Raw genomic sequence first — 16,496 nt, 5'->3', positions numbered from 1 at the left:
ACCTTCCTGAGTCATTGCGTTTGGATATTCCCTAATTAACAGCATCCACTTGGATATTTTTTTTTTTAATTTTTCTTTTTAACGTTTATTTACTTTTGAGACAGAGAGAGACAGAGGATGAATGGGGGAGGGTCAGAGAGAGAGAGGGAGACACAGAATCTGAAACAGGCTCCAGGCTCTGAGCTGTCAGCACAGAGCCCGACGCGGGGCCCGAACTCATGAGCCGTGAGATCATGACCTGAGCCGAAGTCGGACGCTTAACCGACTGAGCCACCCAGGCGCCCCTGGATATTATTTTTGACCCAGTATGAGATTCTTTCAGAAGAAGGGTTGCACATCCCCATGTATTGTGAGGACTCGGTATTTCATCTTACTGCTGCCCACGACTTTTGTGTGGTTCCAGTCCTTCTGTCTCCTTTGTTTTCTAACATTTGCAATATGATCATATATATATGTGGACATATATATATTTCAAGTGATGCAAAAATCTATCATCCTACTGTTATTCCTTCAAAATCTCCATTAATCGATGAAATACTTAAGTCTGTTCTTCGATTGTGCATGATGCTTATGGCTCATGTTAGTCATGTTTCTGAAATTCTTCTAACTGTGCTCTGACATCTTTAAGAACATGCTGGCTAGGAAGAGGCCGCCCCTCCCTCACGCTGATTCTTGGAAACAGCAAAGGGCTGGTGTGGGGGCACGCCTTTCATAGGTAAACCAACAATCCAGCAATCACTCCCTTTATCTGCCTCTCACGCAACAAGCTGATCCTTCCCCTGCCTGAAATCATCCTAAGGCCAGGCACCAAGAAACTAGGGACCACCCCTACAGCCCGGAACCTACCTGGATTATTCATACTAATCCTCAACTGTCTCTCCTGCTCTGTCTTGCCTCTCCTAAGGAAGCACCAGTAAAAACTCTGGCTTAAGCTGCCCCCACTCCCTTCTACCTCCCGATCAAATCTGGTGCTTCCCCATGTGGCCCTGCATAGTTTCCCTCAGGAAACATAAGTAACACACTCTTCCTCAAAGGTTTGACCTCTCTGTGGGTCACTCAGTCACCTCCATTAATGAAAACCCTGCGGGAATTAAGGAGACACTGTTCTCTGTTCCTCAGGATTTGGCTTCACCACCTGAGCAGACTGTGAAGCCTGGCCGCCCAGCCGTTGCATCAGACAGGAGCCTCCTTTCCAGTGGGCTAAGGCGCCATGTGGGTGGAGAGAAGCCCTGGGCACAGGTACCGTGGCCCCGTACCCCACCTCCTTGCTCTTCTGGCCTCACCCCCTTTGGCTGGGGTGCCTGTGGTATTCCACCAAGCTTTCTGCTGGAGACTTCTTTGCAGATCTCATCTCTCAGCAAGACAAGAAGGAAGTCAGCCTCTGTGACCCTACAATCAGTTGTGCCTACTCAGTCCTACCTCCAGGATGTGCCTTGTTCCAGGCTGATTCTGACACTATGCACGCTTAGCCTCAGACCACCCAATAACCCCACAAAGCTGATATCCTGAGCTATGCCCACCCCCCGCTGGCCTCACGGCCCTCACCTTGCACTCCCCACGCACACAGAGGCTGAAGGCATCCTTGTAGGAGCAGCGTGTCCCATCGTGCACCATACGCTTCATGGACACCACCTCCCCGGTCTCCTTGGACTGGCAGTAGAGGTGACATCTCTCCTTGGCTGGAAAGGAAGCAGTGGGGTGTTGGTGAGGCAGGCTGGCTGCACCCCTCGCTTTCCTCCCAGGTTTGCTCAAGAGAAGCACCATGCAATGGAGAAGCTCTCTCGAGGGTCTTCTTAGGATTCTGCCCCTGGGACTGGGGCAGAAAGCGAAAGGGGGCAGGTGGCTTCAACCCCCCTGGTGTGTCTGTCTTGGGGCCTTTGACCCTGGGCTATTGCATTTGGGAAGACCTTTTCCCAACAGAGCCAGGTTGATGTTGGCGCTGATCCCAGAGACTCTGACAGCCTTTCCCTCCAGACTGCATGCCCCCTTCAAGAGGGGGACCCTGTCTGCTCTGGCACCCACTCTCTGGACTGTATGAATTGGGCCTGTGGCAGGCGCTGGGCTGGGGTAACACACACACGGGTGATGGAGAGAGCACAGCAGGCCTGTGTCCGCCGCCCGCCCACCCCTGCCCAAGGCCCAGAAGGAACTGGAGCTGTAAGTTTAAAATGCCAGGACTGGCCCTGGCAGCTACGGCGGTCAGGGTGGGCTCCGCTGATAGCTTGGCATAGCCAGTGGCTTGCCCATGGTGGCATGAGCAGCACAGGACGGTGTGAGCTGTGCCCCACCAGTGCCCCGGACCCAGCAGCTGAGCACCCGCTGGCCCTGTCTCTGGGGGCTCACCATCCCGGTGCTCGTGGGGCAGCCAGTGGTGCTGGGCGTCACCGTGCTCGAAGTACAGGTCCCACTGGCGGCACTGCTCCTCGCGGAAGTCAGCCAGGGTGTCAGGGCAGTCCTGGGGGTTGCACAACTGGAAGTCATAGCCAAGGCCAGAGCAGGTGCGACCCCCGTTGGCTGGGCTGGGAAAGAAAGCGAAAGCCTTGCAGCTCGGTGCCACCAGGAGGAGAGGTAGAGTCTCAGGTGTGTGTGTGTGGGGGGGGCAGCTCCACAGAGTGACGGGACCCAGCCCTGCCCTGTCACAGGAGCATTAGCTGGGCCCCAGGGCGCCCTCCCACCCCTCAGCTCCTGTCGCCATGACTATGAACCAACAGTGGGATGTTGACTGGCTAAGGTTCTGCCATTACTGGGACATTAATCTCAAGATGGAGGAGCTGGGGGAGTCTCTTTCACAGCCGGGCAGAATCGCGCACAAAACCAGAGAATCTGAAACCGCACAATTGCGCACGAGTTCTCAACAAGGGTCAGGCATGCAGTGGACACTGGGTTCACTGGCTTTCCTCCACTGCAGAGACTCTAAGCAGTGCTCATCCACAAAGCCTGGCCCCACGCATGGCAACGATCAGAAAAGGCTCTGGCTGTGGGCCAGCAGGTGCCTCTGGCAGGCGGGGTGATGGAGTGGAGTGGACTGCACCCCCAGAGGAGCTGGGGGCCTCAGGGCCGCCATCTGCCAGGCATGGCAGGACCTGAGGTCCTACCTGAGACTCGGGCAAAGGTCATGCTCTGTGCATGTGGCGGGGTGGTAAGTGCAGCCACGTGCGGCACAGCAGAGTGGACAACAAAAGGGACTCCCCTAGGGCCCTCCTCGCATGCCACGTTCTGGAGGAAAGTCCATGGAAAGAATGATACAAGAAATGTGTGGGGAGAGAAACAAGAAACCTCAGTGTTGGATGGGGAGGGTGAAAAGGAGGAGCAGCTCTGAGATTCACACCAAGGCCACTGATGGGACCGCAGAGAAGGACACCAATGAGGGCATCACCGGGAGGGGGTGCAGGTGTGGGAAGCCAGTTCCCAGCGACTGTCTGGGAAACAGCAAGAAGGAGGCCTACTGACTCCAACGGAAACGGACGCTAACTTTGAACCAGAAAGTGAGCTGGAGAATTCAGGGGTGGTCGGGGAGGAAGACCAAGCAAAGAGTCAGATGCTAGACTGCCTGTGGTTTTGCAGTCACAAGTGGGGAGAGCCGGTGACAGAGAGGGACTGGGTCCAACAAGCAGGGCTGGCTGTGAACTGTGCAGGTGTCTTCACGCTGGCCCCAGTATTTAGGAAAGGCTGTGGAGCAGTGCAGGGAGCCACAAGGACACACAGTCACCCTCTGGAGAATGCATGAAAGGGAGGCCTGTGGGGCCCATCTGAGGTGCTGACAAACAGGCTGTGTGGAGCCCAGGGGCTCTGAGGTGCTCTGGCCCCCCGCAGCTACCCGGGTCCCCCAATGATGGTGATGTAAACAGTTTTCATAGTTCCTGCCGAGGCATCCACGCTGTCTGACAGTCACTGATGTGGAGGGAGTGTTGGCACCAGGCAGGGGTTGGCTAATCTCCGGGCATGATAGCTTGTGTGAGCAGACAGCTCCTGTCACTGCTGCCCTGTCCCTTGCTGCCACCAAGGAGGCTGGGGCAGCCAGAGGGGTAAAAATTCCCTCGAGTGCCCAGATGGAGAAGGACAGAACGTGGAACCCCCCTCCCTAGCCTTGAGCCTGTGTGAGCTCCCCCCAGGGCCATGCCAGGGGACGGGAACTCTGCTGTCCTCACCCAGCACCCCAGGCCTCTGAGGTTCTAACTTCCTGTCTTGTCAATCTTGAATCTCATCCCGAGGCAGGTATAGTAGCCGCAGGGGTGCTTGAAAGGAGCTGGGGATAGGGTACTTTGCACCTGACCAGGACGGGGCCTGAAGCCCTTGGGTAGGAGCTAGTCAGAAGCATGAGGTTTAGGGTTCTCCAAGCACCAGCTGGAGTGCCTGGCCCTAAGCACAGGTGACCCTGAGGTTTGGGCTTTTCCAATGCTGGACTCCAGGTCGTGGGTCCCTTCCTGACCAATGTGGACTTGATCCCTCTCCCCAGAGCCTAGATTGCTGTCCCCCTCTGGCACCCCAGGGGCCAATTCAGGGCCTGGCCAACCAGAGCAACCAGAAATGCTGCAGAGGCCAGAGTCTGGACAGGCCTCAGAGACCTGCAGGGTTTAGATTTGGGGGTCACAGGCTCCTTTGAGAAGATGATGTGAAGCCAGACACCTGCCCCTGAGAAAAACACAGATGTACATAAAGTCATATGCAACTCCTGCTGAGACCATGGTGGAACCCAGAGAGGGGTGATGAGCCTAGGACTCAGGCTTAGGGTTTGGGGCCCACCCCCAAACATTGAGGGGGTCCAGGTGGGTGGAGGACGTGAGTGAAGATGGCTGAGTCTGGATGCTCCAGAAGCCATTCACCGCTAGCCTGTAGTTGGGCCTGGTGTTGCAATGCAAGCTGGAAGCTTTGAAAGTCTGAAAGCTGGAAATAAGATTCTCTCTCTTTTTTTTTTACGTGAAATTCCAGATTTGTTGTATTTTCAGGAGAATTGAGATCTTTAAAATATTGAAAAGGCCAAAGAAAGAGACAAAAGCCACATGTCCCCTGGCAGCAGCAGGGGCTCCCTGGGAAGACGGAAACCTGAGTGAACTGTTGTCTACGTGGAAGGGGGAGGGATTCAGCTCACATTACTGCATGTGCACCCACAATAAACCTACAAGGTAGGCTTCCTGAGGCTCGGGGCTCACTGATGCACCCCGAGCCTCACAGAGCTGCAGGAGCCCATGGGCACATCACCATGGGTGAGGCAAGGTGGAGGAGGGGTGGGGCATGAATAAGGAAGGGCACAGACCTGAGAGATCTTCACAGAGTGGGGGTATAACAGGGGAGATTCAAGGACCCTGGTGGAGGACAACACAGCACAGGGCCTTGGGTATGCATGGGAGGCAGGAGGAGGAGCCTGTTTGGGAGTGGGAGCTGGCAGACCCCAGGGGCAGCCTTCCTAGGCAATCTGCACCATACATGCCTGCAATGGCATGTCCCTGACCTTGCCTCTTGCCTGACTGCAGACAGCGGCTCCCCTGCTCAGGCTCCCAGCATCCTGGAGCCCGAGAGGGCCCTCCTCCTTATGCCCATTTCCCTGTCTCTATGATACCTTACTCCATGCCCTTGACCAAGAAGGGCAGAGGAAGCTGGTGTCTAGAAGAGGGTGTGGGCCAGGTTGGGGGAATGGCCCTTGGCCAGAGAATTGGAGACCAGGTTTCCAAGCCTCTAGGCCTGGCTCGGCCACTGCAGGCTGCATGACCTTCTCCTCTAGGAGTCTCTGCTTTGTCCCATGAATGGTGAGGAGGACACCCTCTGCACAAGTGGTGTGCAGCCATAGGAACCCTGCAGGACAGGGTCAGCCAGGGAGGGGTCTTGGGGACCTCAGCTACCACACGGGAAGGCGCGAAACAGCGCGGCCAACTCACTGTGGGTTGTCACACTGGCGGGTCCTGAACTTCACACCTGTGCCGCAGGTGCGTGAGCAGGAGCCGAATGGACTCCAGGCGCCCCAGTTGCCATCCCGTTTGAGAATGTCAGGCGTCAGCCAGATGCAGTGTCCTTTAAAGCAGTGCTGAAAGAAAGAAGGTCACTCCTATGACCCACCACTCCAGGGCCACTCAGACACCCCATACCTTTCTACCTGCAGTTCCTTTGAGATTGGTTTGGCTCTAGAGGTTCTGAGAGAGAGCAGACCCTACTCGCCCTAGAAAGTCAGAACCCCATCAGGAGGTGCAGCGAGGTGAAAGACACCCTCCTCCCCGCTGACCACCGCCTTGGTCTCCCAGCCATCCTCAACATCCTGTCCAGCCTGCTGTCCCCTCCGCCAGAGCCTGCCCCATACCATGTCCCCAGGTGAAGCCCACACCAGGCCCTTTCATAAAGATGCAACTGGCAGGTCAAGCCAGTGACTCCAGAGACATACAGGATCTACTTGTTTACGTACAAAAGGCAACTTCAAGGACATATAATGGAAATGAAGGTCAGTTGACAAGCTGACATGCTAAAAATTCAGGAATACAGTGAATAGAACACTTGAGCTCAGAGAACACAAATCCACAGCATGAATCTGGTCACACCACTCCCCAGCCTGCCACGGGGAAGACGCTTATGTAATTCAGGGCCATTTCAGGGAAAAAAAATTACAAAATTTAAAATACTAAATCAGATAGGAAATGGAATACTGACTTAGGATAAGAAAAGCCATCACAAAAAGTTAAAAATTTAAAAGGGTCCAGTACCACAAACAACCGGAAGCAGAGAACAATGATTTTTTTTCAGATTCACTGACTGTCACAACTTTTCATAACTTTTCCTGCAATTCTTTTTAGTATTTTTTTTTGAGAGAGACGGAAACAGTGTGAGTGGGGGAGGGGCAAAGAGCAAGGGAGGGAGAGAATCCTAAGCAGGCTCCTCGTTGCCAGCACAGAGCCCCATGACAGAGCCCCATGCGGGGCTCGAACTCAGGAAACCATGAGATCACGAACTGAGCTAAAACCAAGAGGCGGACACTTAACCCACACCCAGGCGCCTCCTTTTCCTGAAATTCTGACGGCACACTCGTCCATTCCCTCTTCACAGGACACCTGGACCGCAGGTTCGCGAACAGGAGCCGAACAGACCCCGGGCACCCCGGTTGTCGTCCAGTTTCAAGATGTCATTTTGTAGCGGAACTGTTTTCCGTATTGAGAATAGAAAGATAACGCAGCCATGCCTCAGCACACTTTTTCCTTGAGGGCCAGTAGCTACTTTGGCTGCATGATCTCAGTTGCAACTACTCAGCTCTGCCACTGGGTCATGAACACGGCTACCGACAGCAGATAAGTGAATGGACTGTGTTCCGATAAAACTCTGTTTACAAAAACAGGCAGCAAACAGAAACATCTACAGTGGACCTGTGAGGAGCCGGGTGAACTCTCTCCTCAGTAAGATAACCACGTAACTGGTGAAAATCCTTTTTTGTTTTTTAACAACCACTCAAAGTATCTGGAGATTGTTCTAAAGTCGATACAACAAATAGAGAAATGTTTATTCAAGAATGTCTACTAGAGGCGCCTGGGTGGCTCAGTTGGTTGAGCGTCCCACTTCAGCTCAGGTCATGATCTCTCAGTTTGTGAGTTCAAGCCCCATGTGGGCTCTGTGCTGACCGCTTGGAGCCTGGAGCCTGCTTCAGTTTCTGTGTTTCCCTCTCTCTCTGCCCCTCCCCCACTCACCTGTGTCTCTCTCATAAATAAATAAACATTAAAAAATTTAAAAATATTAAAAACAAAATAATGAAGGCCAGAGGCAGTGGTGTTAGTCAAGGATGACCAGTAAAATTAGCTCTCAACAATAAAGGTGAAAAAGATATTCCCACACAAACAGCAACAAGGAGATTTCATTGCTAGCAGCATTCCTCGTAAGAAAATACTAAAGGAAGTTATTCAGGCTGAAAGCAAATGGCACCAAAGAATAATTTAAGTTCTAGAAGTTTCTAGAAGAAACACAGACTACCAAAACCAACTTAATAAGATATAGAAAATCAGAACAGATGAATAACAAGCAAAGAGGTTAAATTAGTGATTTAAAACTTCTCACAAATTATAGCCCAATCCCAGATGGTTTCTCTGGTAAATTCTACCAAACATTTAAAGAAAAATTAATACCAATCCTTTAAAAATTCTTCCAAAATATAGAAAAGGAAGAAATTTCCCTACTCATTCTCTGAGACTAGCATTAGTCTGATACCAAAATCAGACAAAGACCTTTATCTCTTATGAAAACAGATGGAAAAATCCTCAACAAAACCCTAGCAAACCAAATCTAACATCATATTAAAAGATTATACACCATGACCAAGTGACGTTTACCCAGGAACGCAGGTTTAACATCTGAAAATCAATCAATGTAATAAACCATATTAACAGAATAAAGAACAAACTGTATGATTGCTGCAAGACTCAAAAAAAGAAATCTGGCAATATCCAACATCCTTTCCTGAAAACACACACACACATACACACACACACACACAGGACAAGGAGCAGAAGAGAATTTCCTCAATCTGCTAAAGGACATCGAGGAAATACACACAGCTAACATCATGCTTAATCATGAAGGGATGAATGCTTTCCCTGTGATCAGGAACAAGACTTCTACGGGAATTTACCACTGGCACGTTGGTTGGTAGGAGAGATGTAGGTATGGGAATGCAAGCTGGTGCAGCCACTCTGGAAACCAGTATGGAGGTTCCTCATTAAAACTGAAAACAGAACTACCCTACGACCCAGCAATTGCACTACTAGGTATTTATCCAAGGGATACAGGTATGGTGTTTCGAAGGGACACATGCACCCCAATGTTTATAGCAGCACTATCAACAATAGCCAAAGCATGGAAAGAGCCCAAATGTCCATCAATGGATGAATGGATAAAGAAGATGTGGTATATATATATATATATATATATATATATATACACACATATATATATATATATATATATATATACACACACATACATACAATGGAGTATTACTTGGCAATCAAAAAGAATGAAATCTTGCCTTTCGCAACTATGTGGATGGAACTGGAGGGTATCGTGCTAAGTGAAATTAGTCAGTCAGGGAAATACAAATATACGACTTCACTCACATGAGGACTTTAAGAGACCAAACAGATGAACATAAGGGAAGGGAAGCAAAAATAATGTGAAAACAGGGAGGGGAACAAAACATAAGAGACTCTTAGATATGGAGAACAAAAGAGGGTTACTGGAGGGGTTGTGGGAGGGGAGATGGGCTAAATGGGTAAGGGGCACTAAGGAATCTACTCCTAAAATCATTGTTGCACTATATGCTAGCTAATTTTGATGTAAATTATAAAAAATAAAATAAAAAAAAGACTTCTAATCAACATTGTACTGGAAGTTCTTGCCAGGACAAGTGGCCAAGAAAAAGAAACAAAAGACATCCAGACTGGAACAGAAGAAGTAAAACTATCTCTACTTGCAGATGACATGATCTTATATAAACTCCTAAAGAATCTGTTAAAAAACTATTAGATCCAATAAAGAAATTCAGTCAGATGGCAGGGCACAAGATCCATAAAGAAAAATCAATTGTTATTTCCGTGAATTTTATTCTATGAATAAACTGAATGTGAAACTGAAAATCTATCTACAATAGCACCAAAAAGAAAAAAAAAAACCTTAGTAATAAATGGAGTCAAAGAAGTGCAAAATATGTACACTGAAAACTACAAAACACTGTTGAAATAAAGATCCAAATAAAAAGAAAGACATCCCATTTTATGGGTCAGGCTGTTAGTATGTCGACACTCTAGATTCAATGTAATCCTATCAAAATCCCTACTGGAGTTTTGCAGAAATTGAGAAACTGCTCCTAAAATTGACATGGACATCCTCACCAACACTTGTTATTTCTTTATTTTTTTTGGTTCTAGCCATTCTGACAGCTCAAAGGACTGGGAACAGCCAGAACAATCTTGAAAAAGAACAAAGTAGGGGCAACTGGATGGCTCAGTCAGTTGAGCATCAGACTTGGCTCAGGTCATGATCTCACGGCTCATGAGTTTGAGCCCCGCATCGGGTTCACTGCTATCAGTGTGGAGCCTGCTTCAGATCTTCTGTACCTGCCACCCTCTATCCCTTCCCCACTTGTACTCTTCTCTCTCAAAAATAAATAAATCTTTAGGAAAAACAAAAGAAAAAGAACAAAGTAGGATGACTCATGCTTCCCTACTTCAAAGCTTAATACAAAACTACAGTAATCAAGACCATGTGCCCCTCCCACAAGGAAAGACAAATCTATTGATGCAACAGAATGCATATTCCAGAAATGAGCCCTTACATGTGGTCAGTTGGTTTTCAACAAGGATGACAAGATGATTCAATGGAAAGAGAAAAGTCTCTTTGATAATGGTGCTGAGATGACTGGAAATCCACACTCAGAGAAGGATGAAATTGGATCCCTATCTCACACCTCACACAAAAAAATCAGCTGAAAATGGATCATAAACCTAAATGTGAGGACTATACTCCGAATACAACACAGAAATACATCTTCTTGACCTAACGGCAATGATTTCTTAGATACAACGCTAGAAGCACAGGCAACAAAAGAAAAAAAAAACCGATACATTGGACCTCACCAATATTGAAACCTTTTGTGCATCAAATGATACTGTCATGAAATTGAAAAGACAACCCATAAAATGGGAGAAAATGCTTGCAAATGATCCATCTGATAACCTCAATATGGGACTTGTATCCAGAATATATAAAGAACTCCTATAACTCAATAATAGAAAGATGAATAACTCAATTAGAAAATATTCAGAGGAAATGAACAGACATCTATCCCCCCAAAAGAAACACACACATATATGTGTGTGTATGTTTGTGTGTGTGTATATATATATATGAACAGCCACTAAGCACATGGTGAAAAGATGCTCAACATTACTAGGGAAATCAAAACCACAGTGAGGGGGCGCCTGGGTGGCTCAGTCCGTTAAGTGTCTGACTCTTGATTTCGGCTTAGGTCATGATCTCATGGTTTGTGGGTTGGAGCCCTGCATCAGGCTCTGTGCTGAGTGTGGAGCCTGCTTGGGATTCCCTCTCTCTCGCTCTGTCTCTCCCTCTGCCCCTTCCCCACTCATGCAAGCATGCACATGCTCTCTTACTCTCTAAAAAACAAAACAAAACAAAAAACCACAGCAAAGTAACACTTCACATCCACATCCAAGAAAAACACAGAGTACAACAAGTTCCAGGGAGGATGTGGAGAAATCAGAACCCTCACGACAATGCTAGCTCAAATGTAAAAAAAGTGTAGCTGCTTTGGGAACTGGTCTGGCAGTTTTGCAAAACGTGAGACAGAGAGCTGCGGTAAGATTCAACAATTCCACTCCCAGGTACGTATCCAAGAAAAGCGACGTATCTACCCATAACTCATACAGGAACGTTCATAGCAGCATTTCTCATAAAAGCTGAAAAGCAGAAACAATTCAGATGCCCATCGAATGATAAATGGATAAATAAAACACAGTGTTATCTCCACAATGGATTATTAGCCACTAAAAGGAATAAAGTACGGACACACACTACAACACAGATAGACGCTACAACGCGGATGAGTCTTAGGAATGCTATACTATTAAAGAAAGCCAGGAACAAAGGACACATATTATATGAGTCCATTTATAAGAAATGTCCCGAAGAGGCAAATCTACAGAGACAGAAAGTAGATTAGTGATTGCTCAGGACTGTGGTGGAGGCTGAGTGGAGAGGATTGAACCAGAGAGACTGCTAACTAGTACGCGGCTTCTTTGGGGAGTGACAACAATATTCTAAAATTTTATCGTGGTGATAGTTGCACAACTCTGTGAATACACAGAAAACCATGAACTGGTGATTTTAAATGTGAATCACATCTTAATGAAGCTGTTGGTGGGGGAGGGGAGGAAACCAGGTGGTAAGAAGCATGGGTCTGTGTGTGACAGCTTGCTAATCCTGGTTTGAGCAGGTTGAGGGAAATATTTTCTTTATTTTTTTTTAAAGTTTATTTATTTATTTTGAGGTGGGGAGGGGCAGAGAGAAAGGGACAGAGAGAATCTCAAACTGGCTCTGTGCTGTCAGTGCTGAGCCCCAGGTGGGGCTCGATGTCATGAACCGTGAGGCCGTGACCTGAGCAGAAATCAAGAGTCCTGACACTTACCTGACTGAGCTACCCAGCTCCCCTTCATTTTTAAATTATTGATAATTTAGATAAACTATTGGTGGTGTAATGGGAACACTGAGATGATCAAATCTGGAGACACTGCTATCCAGTTTGTTTTCTGATATGGATTTCAGGGCATTTCAAGTTTTCTCTCTCAGAGCCTGATTTTAAACGCTCTCTGAATTGGGAACACTCAGTAACAGTTCCTGTTGACATTCTTACTTATTGCAGGGGTAATATTCTGAGCTTCATGTTGTCTTTGATGTTGTCAACATTTCATGTCAAGTCAGAAAGAAGTTTAAATGCTTTTCCAATGTGCTCATCAAATTCACCCCTCTTCATTAACTGAATCCAGTTAATGTCAAACATTTCAAGAGCCTGTCTGTTCCTTCCCTTTGATATTTATCTCTTCCTCCTAATGAATGGCTGCTTTGGGTTTGATCTGAAACCTTTTCTCGTTACAATTAGATTTTTGTGTTAAAAAAAATTTTTTTTTAACATTTATTTATTTTTGAGAGAAAGCGACAGTGTGAACGGGACAGAGAGAGAGGGAGACACAGAATCGGAAGCAGGCTCCAGGCTCTACACTGTCAGCACAGAGCCCAATGTGGGGCTCGAACCCACGAGCCATGAGATCATGACCAGAGCTGAAGTCGGACGCTCAACCGACTGAGCCACCCAGGTTCCCCTACAGTTAAATTTTCAAAGTCGGCATTACTTCTCCTGATTTCTTTACTCTTTTTCCTCCTCTTGCCTTCTATTAATTTTTATCTGAATTTTATTTAATACATAAACTTGAAAATGACAAAAGATGGTACCTTTATGCATCAGTCCAAATCAGAAGTCTGTAATTTCTCCTTTATTTTTTTACCGAAGAGTTCCAAAACAACTTTCAAAGTTGCAGTTCAACTGGTGTATTGAAGCTTCATCAACGTTTTGAATAAACTTTCTGCATCCCATTTGCACTCAGCTTTCTCTCCTGGTCTCTGAAAATTTATTTTAGCACCTCTTATATTTTGAAATCCATATGCTGTGAGGCGTGGACAGCTTTTTAACAAGCAGACCATCTGGTTACACTTAGCCTTTTTAAAGAAACACCCAAGTTGGATCTGTGTTTAAAGGAGCCCGTCTGCAAGATAAACCTCAGAAGCAAACATAAACTATTGCCAATACGGAAGCCGTTGTGCCCTCAGGTATAGCTGAGCCACTTTTTCTGCAATGATCTGAGGGCCATGAGCCATGTACCACGCAGATTCCACAGTGAAATGACGTGGTGGTGGCCAGAGTGTCTCTAGACGTTATTCCTGCCCCTGGACAGCTACAGTCAGTAACTTAACTGGACACGAAAGATACTGAGACCACATACACAAGCCAGTAAACAGACTTCAAATGCAATATCTCCTTAGTCGAAGCCACAGAGCACGCATTGCCACTCTACTGCCGGTGCAAGAAGTATATCGGAGGGGAAGGGGATGTGAAAAGAGAAGTGATCTTAATTGATTACAGTTAAATTACTTCTGCAAACTTTACGAAAACACATGACCATGTGAACACATGACATCGTAAGGGGCCCAATGGAAGTATGAGGTGCTGGAGCACACGCATCCTAAGATTCATGGTGGATTCACCTCTGTTCTTCTCTCAAAACCTTCTGCAGGCTCCTGCTGCTGCAGGATTCAGACTAGCTCTTTAGCCTAGCCTGGCCCTGCATGACCGGCTCCTACTCGCCCCTCCTGCCTCATTGCCCACCACCATGCCAGGCACCCAGACACTGACTGGTCTCTGGACAGACCACACTTGCTTCCCTCGCAGCCTTTGCAAATGCTGCTGCTCAGGAAGCCTAACACTCCACTTCCTTCCCCCACACCCAGGGCAGCAGATGCCAAAAAGACATCCCCCTTCAGGACTGAGGCTCTCGCTCCCCCAGCCATGAAGTGTGTTGGTTGTCTGTGCTCACAGTTGAGTCCTTCTCCAGGAAATGCCCTCAGCCAAAGAGCGCTGCCTAGCCCAGAGTCATGCCTCTTTCCTGGGAATAGCCACAGCCAACCACTGGTCAAAGTTGGGCACAGGTCTGAAAGTTCAGCCCAGAGCTTTGGGTGGGGTCTGCTGAGACCCATAACGTGGCTATATTGCTATTTGATGCCTCACTCTTCCCACAGACGGTGATCCTGCAGGCGTTCCCCAGGAAGATGCCCACAATTGGATCTCTGTCTCAGAGTCCGTTCCTAGGGAGCCATGCTGCCAACTCTGTACCCACGTCACTGCCACGCTTCCCTCCTGATTCTCCGCTCTCAGACAAACCCATGCCTGCCTCCCCTACCCCTGTGCACATCTCTGCTTGGGAGCCTGCCTCAGCTCTTCCTTCCTTCCTTCCTTCCTTCCTTCCTTCCTTCCTTCCTCCCTTCCTTCCTTCCTTCCTCCCTCCCTTCCTTCCTTCTCTCCCTTCCTCCCTTCCTTCCTTTCTTTTTCCCTTCCTTCCTTCCTCCCTCCCTTCCTTCCTCTTTCCCTTCCTTCCTTTCTTCCTCCCTCCCTCCCTTCCTTCCTTCCCTTCCTTCCTTCCTTCTTCTCTCCCTTCCTTCCTCCCTTCTTCTCTCCCTTCCTTCCTTCCTTCCTTCTTCTCTCCCTTCCTTCCTCCCTTCCTTCCTTCCTCCCTCCCTCCCTTCTTCTCTCCCTTCCTTCCTTCTTCTCTCCCTTCCTTCCTCCCTCCCTTCTTCTCTCCCTTCCTTCCTTCCTTTTTCCCTTCCTTCCTTCCTCCCTCCCTCCCTTCCTTCCTCCCTTACTTCCTTTTTCTCTTCCTTCCTTCCTTCCTCCCTCCCTTCCTTCCTCCTTCCTTCCTTCCTTCTTCTTTCCCTTCCTTCCTTCCTCCCTCTCTCCCTTCCTTCCTCCTTCCTTCCTTCCTTCTTCTTTCCCTTCCTTCCTTCCTCCCTCCCTCTCTCCCTCTCTTCCTTCCTTCCTTCTTCTCTCCCTTCCTTCCTCCCTTTTTCTCTCCCTTCCTTCCTTCTTCTCTCCCTTCCTTCCTCCCTTCCTTCCTTCCTCCCTCCCTCCCTTCTTCTCTCCCTTCCTTCCTTCTTCTCTCCCTTCCTTCCTCCCTCCCTTCTTCTCTCCCTTCCTTCCTTCCTTTTTCCCTTCCTTCCTTCCTCCCTCCCTTCCTTCCTCCCTCCCTTACTTCCTTTTTCTCTTCCTTCCTTCCTTCCTTCCTTCCTTCCTTCCTCCCTCCCTCCCTTCTTCTTTCCTTTCCTTCCTTCCTCCCTTCCTCTCTCCCTCTCCTTCCTTCCTTCCTTCCTTCCTTCTTCTTTTCCTTCCTTCCTTCCTTCCTTCCTCCCTTCCTTCCTCCTTCCTTCCTTCTTCTTTCCCTTCCTTCCTTCCTCCCTCCCTCTCTCCCTCTCCTTCCTTCCTTCCTTCTTCTTTCCCTTCCTTCCTTTCTCCCTCCCTCTCTCCCTCTCCTTCCTTCCTTCCTTCCTTCCTTCCTTCCTTCCTTCCATAGGCTTCTCACCCTTCCTAACCTACCAAGGGACTCCCAGACCTGCCTTCATACCAGTGTGAGCCCTTGTGAGGTGAGACAGAGTCTTCCACTCTCCAGATTCTCCTTCCCAGGCTCTGGGCAAGCAGTCAAAGGCTCCACCATCATAAGGCTGGTGCACAGCTGGCAAGCCTGGGGTCAGGCAGATGTGTCTGCAGGCCACCAATGATGCTGGTCATGACCTTCCAGACCACAGTTACCTCATATCTTACCCCAAAGTTACCCTCACTCAGTCATGGAAGAGAAGGAAAGAACCCACAGAAACACTGGCTGGTGGCCCCCCAGCTGGTGGTGCAAGGTGGGGCTGGCAGGCAGGGAAGACGGCCCAGGTAAGAAGATGCTGTGGAATGAATGTTTGCATCCTCCCCAAATTCTTATGTTCAAGCCTAAGCACCAATGTGATGGTATTAGACCCATCACATGACCTGGTGGTCATGAGGGTGAAGCCCCTTATGAGATTGGCACATTTATAATAAGACACTAGAAAGACTATTTCTGTCTCTGAAACGTGAGGACACAGCAAGGGCAGATGGCATTCTGCAGCTGTCGCCAGAACCTGACCCGTCTGGCATCCTGATCTCAGACTTCCAGCCTCCAGAACTGGGAGAGACAAATGTTGGCTGTTGAATCCCCCAGTCTATGGCATTTTTGTTACAGCACCCTGAGCTGACTCAGACACAGAGGGAGTGAGGGCTCTTGGCATCTCTGAAGGCTGTGACTGGGGTCTAACTTCCAAGTCACTGCTGGTCGAGGGCACCAAGGACCAGGAGGATGGAGGAGGCCAGACAGTGGTACCCTTGTCCCTATGGG

General features: G+C 48.6%; 1 protein-coding gene across 2 annotated transcripts in view; it reads right to left on the bottom strand.

Annotated features, from left to right (window-relative positions):
• Window positions 1-16,496, bottom strand: part of ADAMTS2 (ADAM metallopeptidase with thrombospondin type 1 motif 2) — a 241,762-nt gene that overhangs the window by 23,366 nt on the left and 201,900 nt on the right. For both annotated transcript variants that reach the window (XM_042932778.1, XM_042932788.1), the window contains 3 exons: window positions 5,874-6,019; window positions 2,344-2,519; window positions 1,546-1,679 (listed from right to left, as the gene is read on the bottom strand). In XM_042932778.1, coding sequence (XP_042788712.1) covers window positions 1,546-1,679; window positions 2,344-2,519; window positions 5,874-6,019 — 456 coding nt within the window. The remainder of the gene's footprint in view (window positions 1-1,545; window positions 1,680-2,343; window positions 2,520-5,873; window positions 6,020-16,496) is intronic.

Source organism: Panthera leo, chromosome A1 (assembly GCF_018350215.1).
Source record: "Panthera leo isolate Ple1 chromosome A1, P.leo_Ple1_pat1.1, whole genome shotgun sequence".
NCBI classification, from domain to species: domain Eukaryota; kingdom Metazoa; phylum Chordata; class Mammalia; order Carnivora; family Felidae; genus Panthera; species Panthera leo.
Note: the sequence above shows the minus strand (reverse complement) of the source record. Positions and strands in the feature narration are given on the sequence as shown.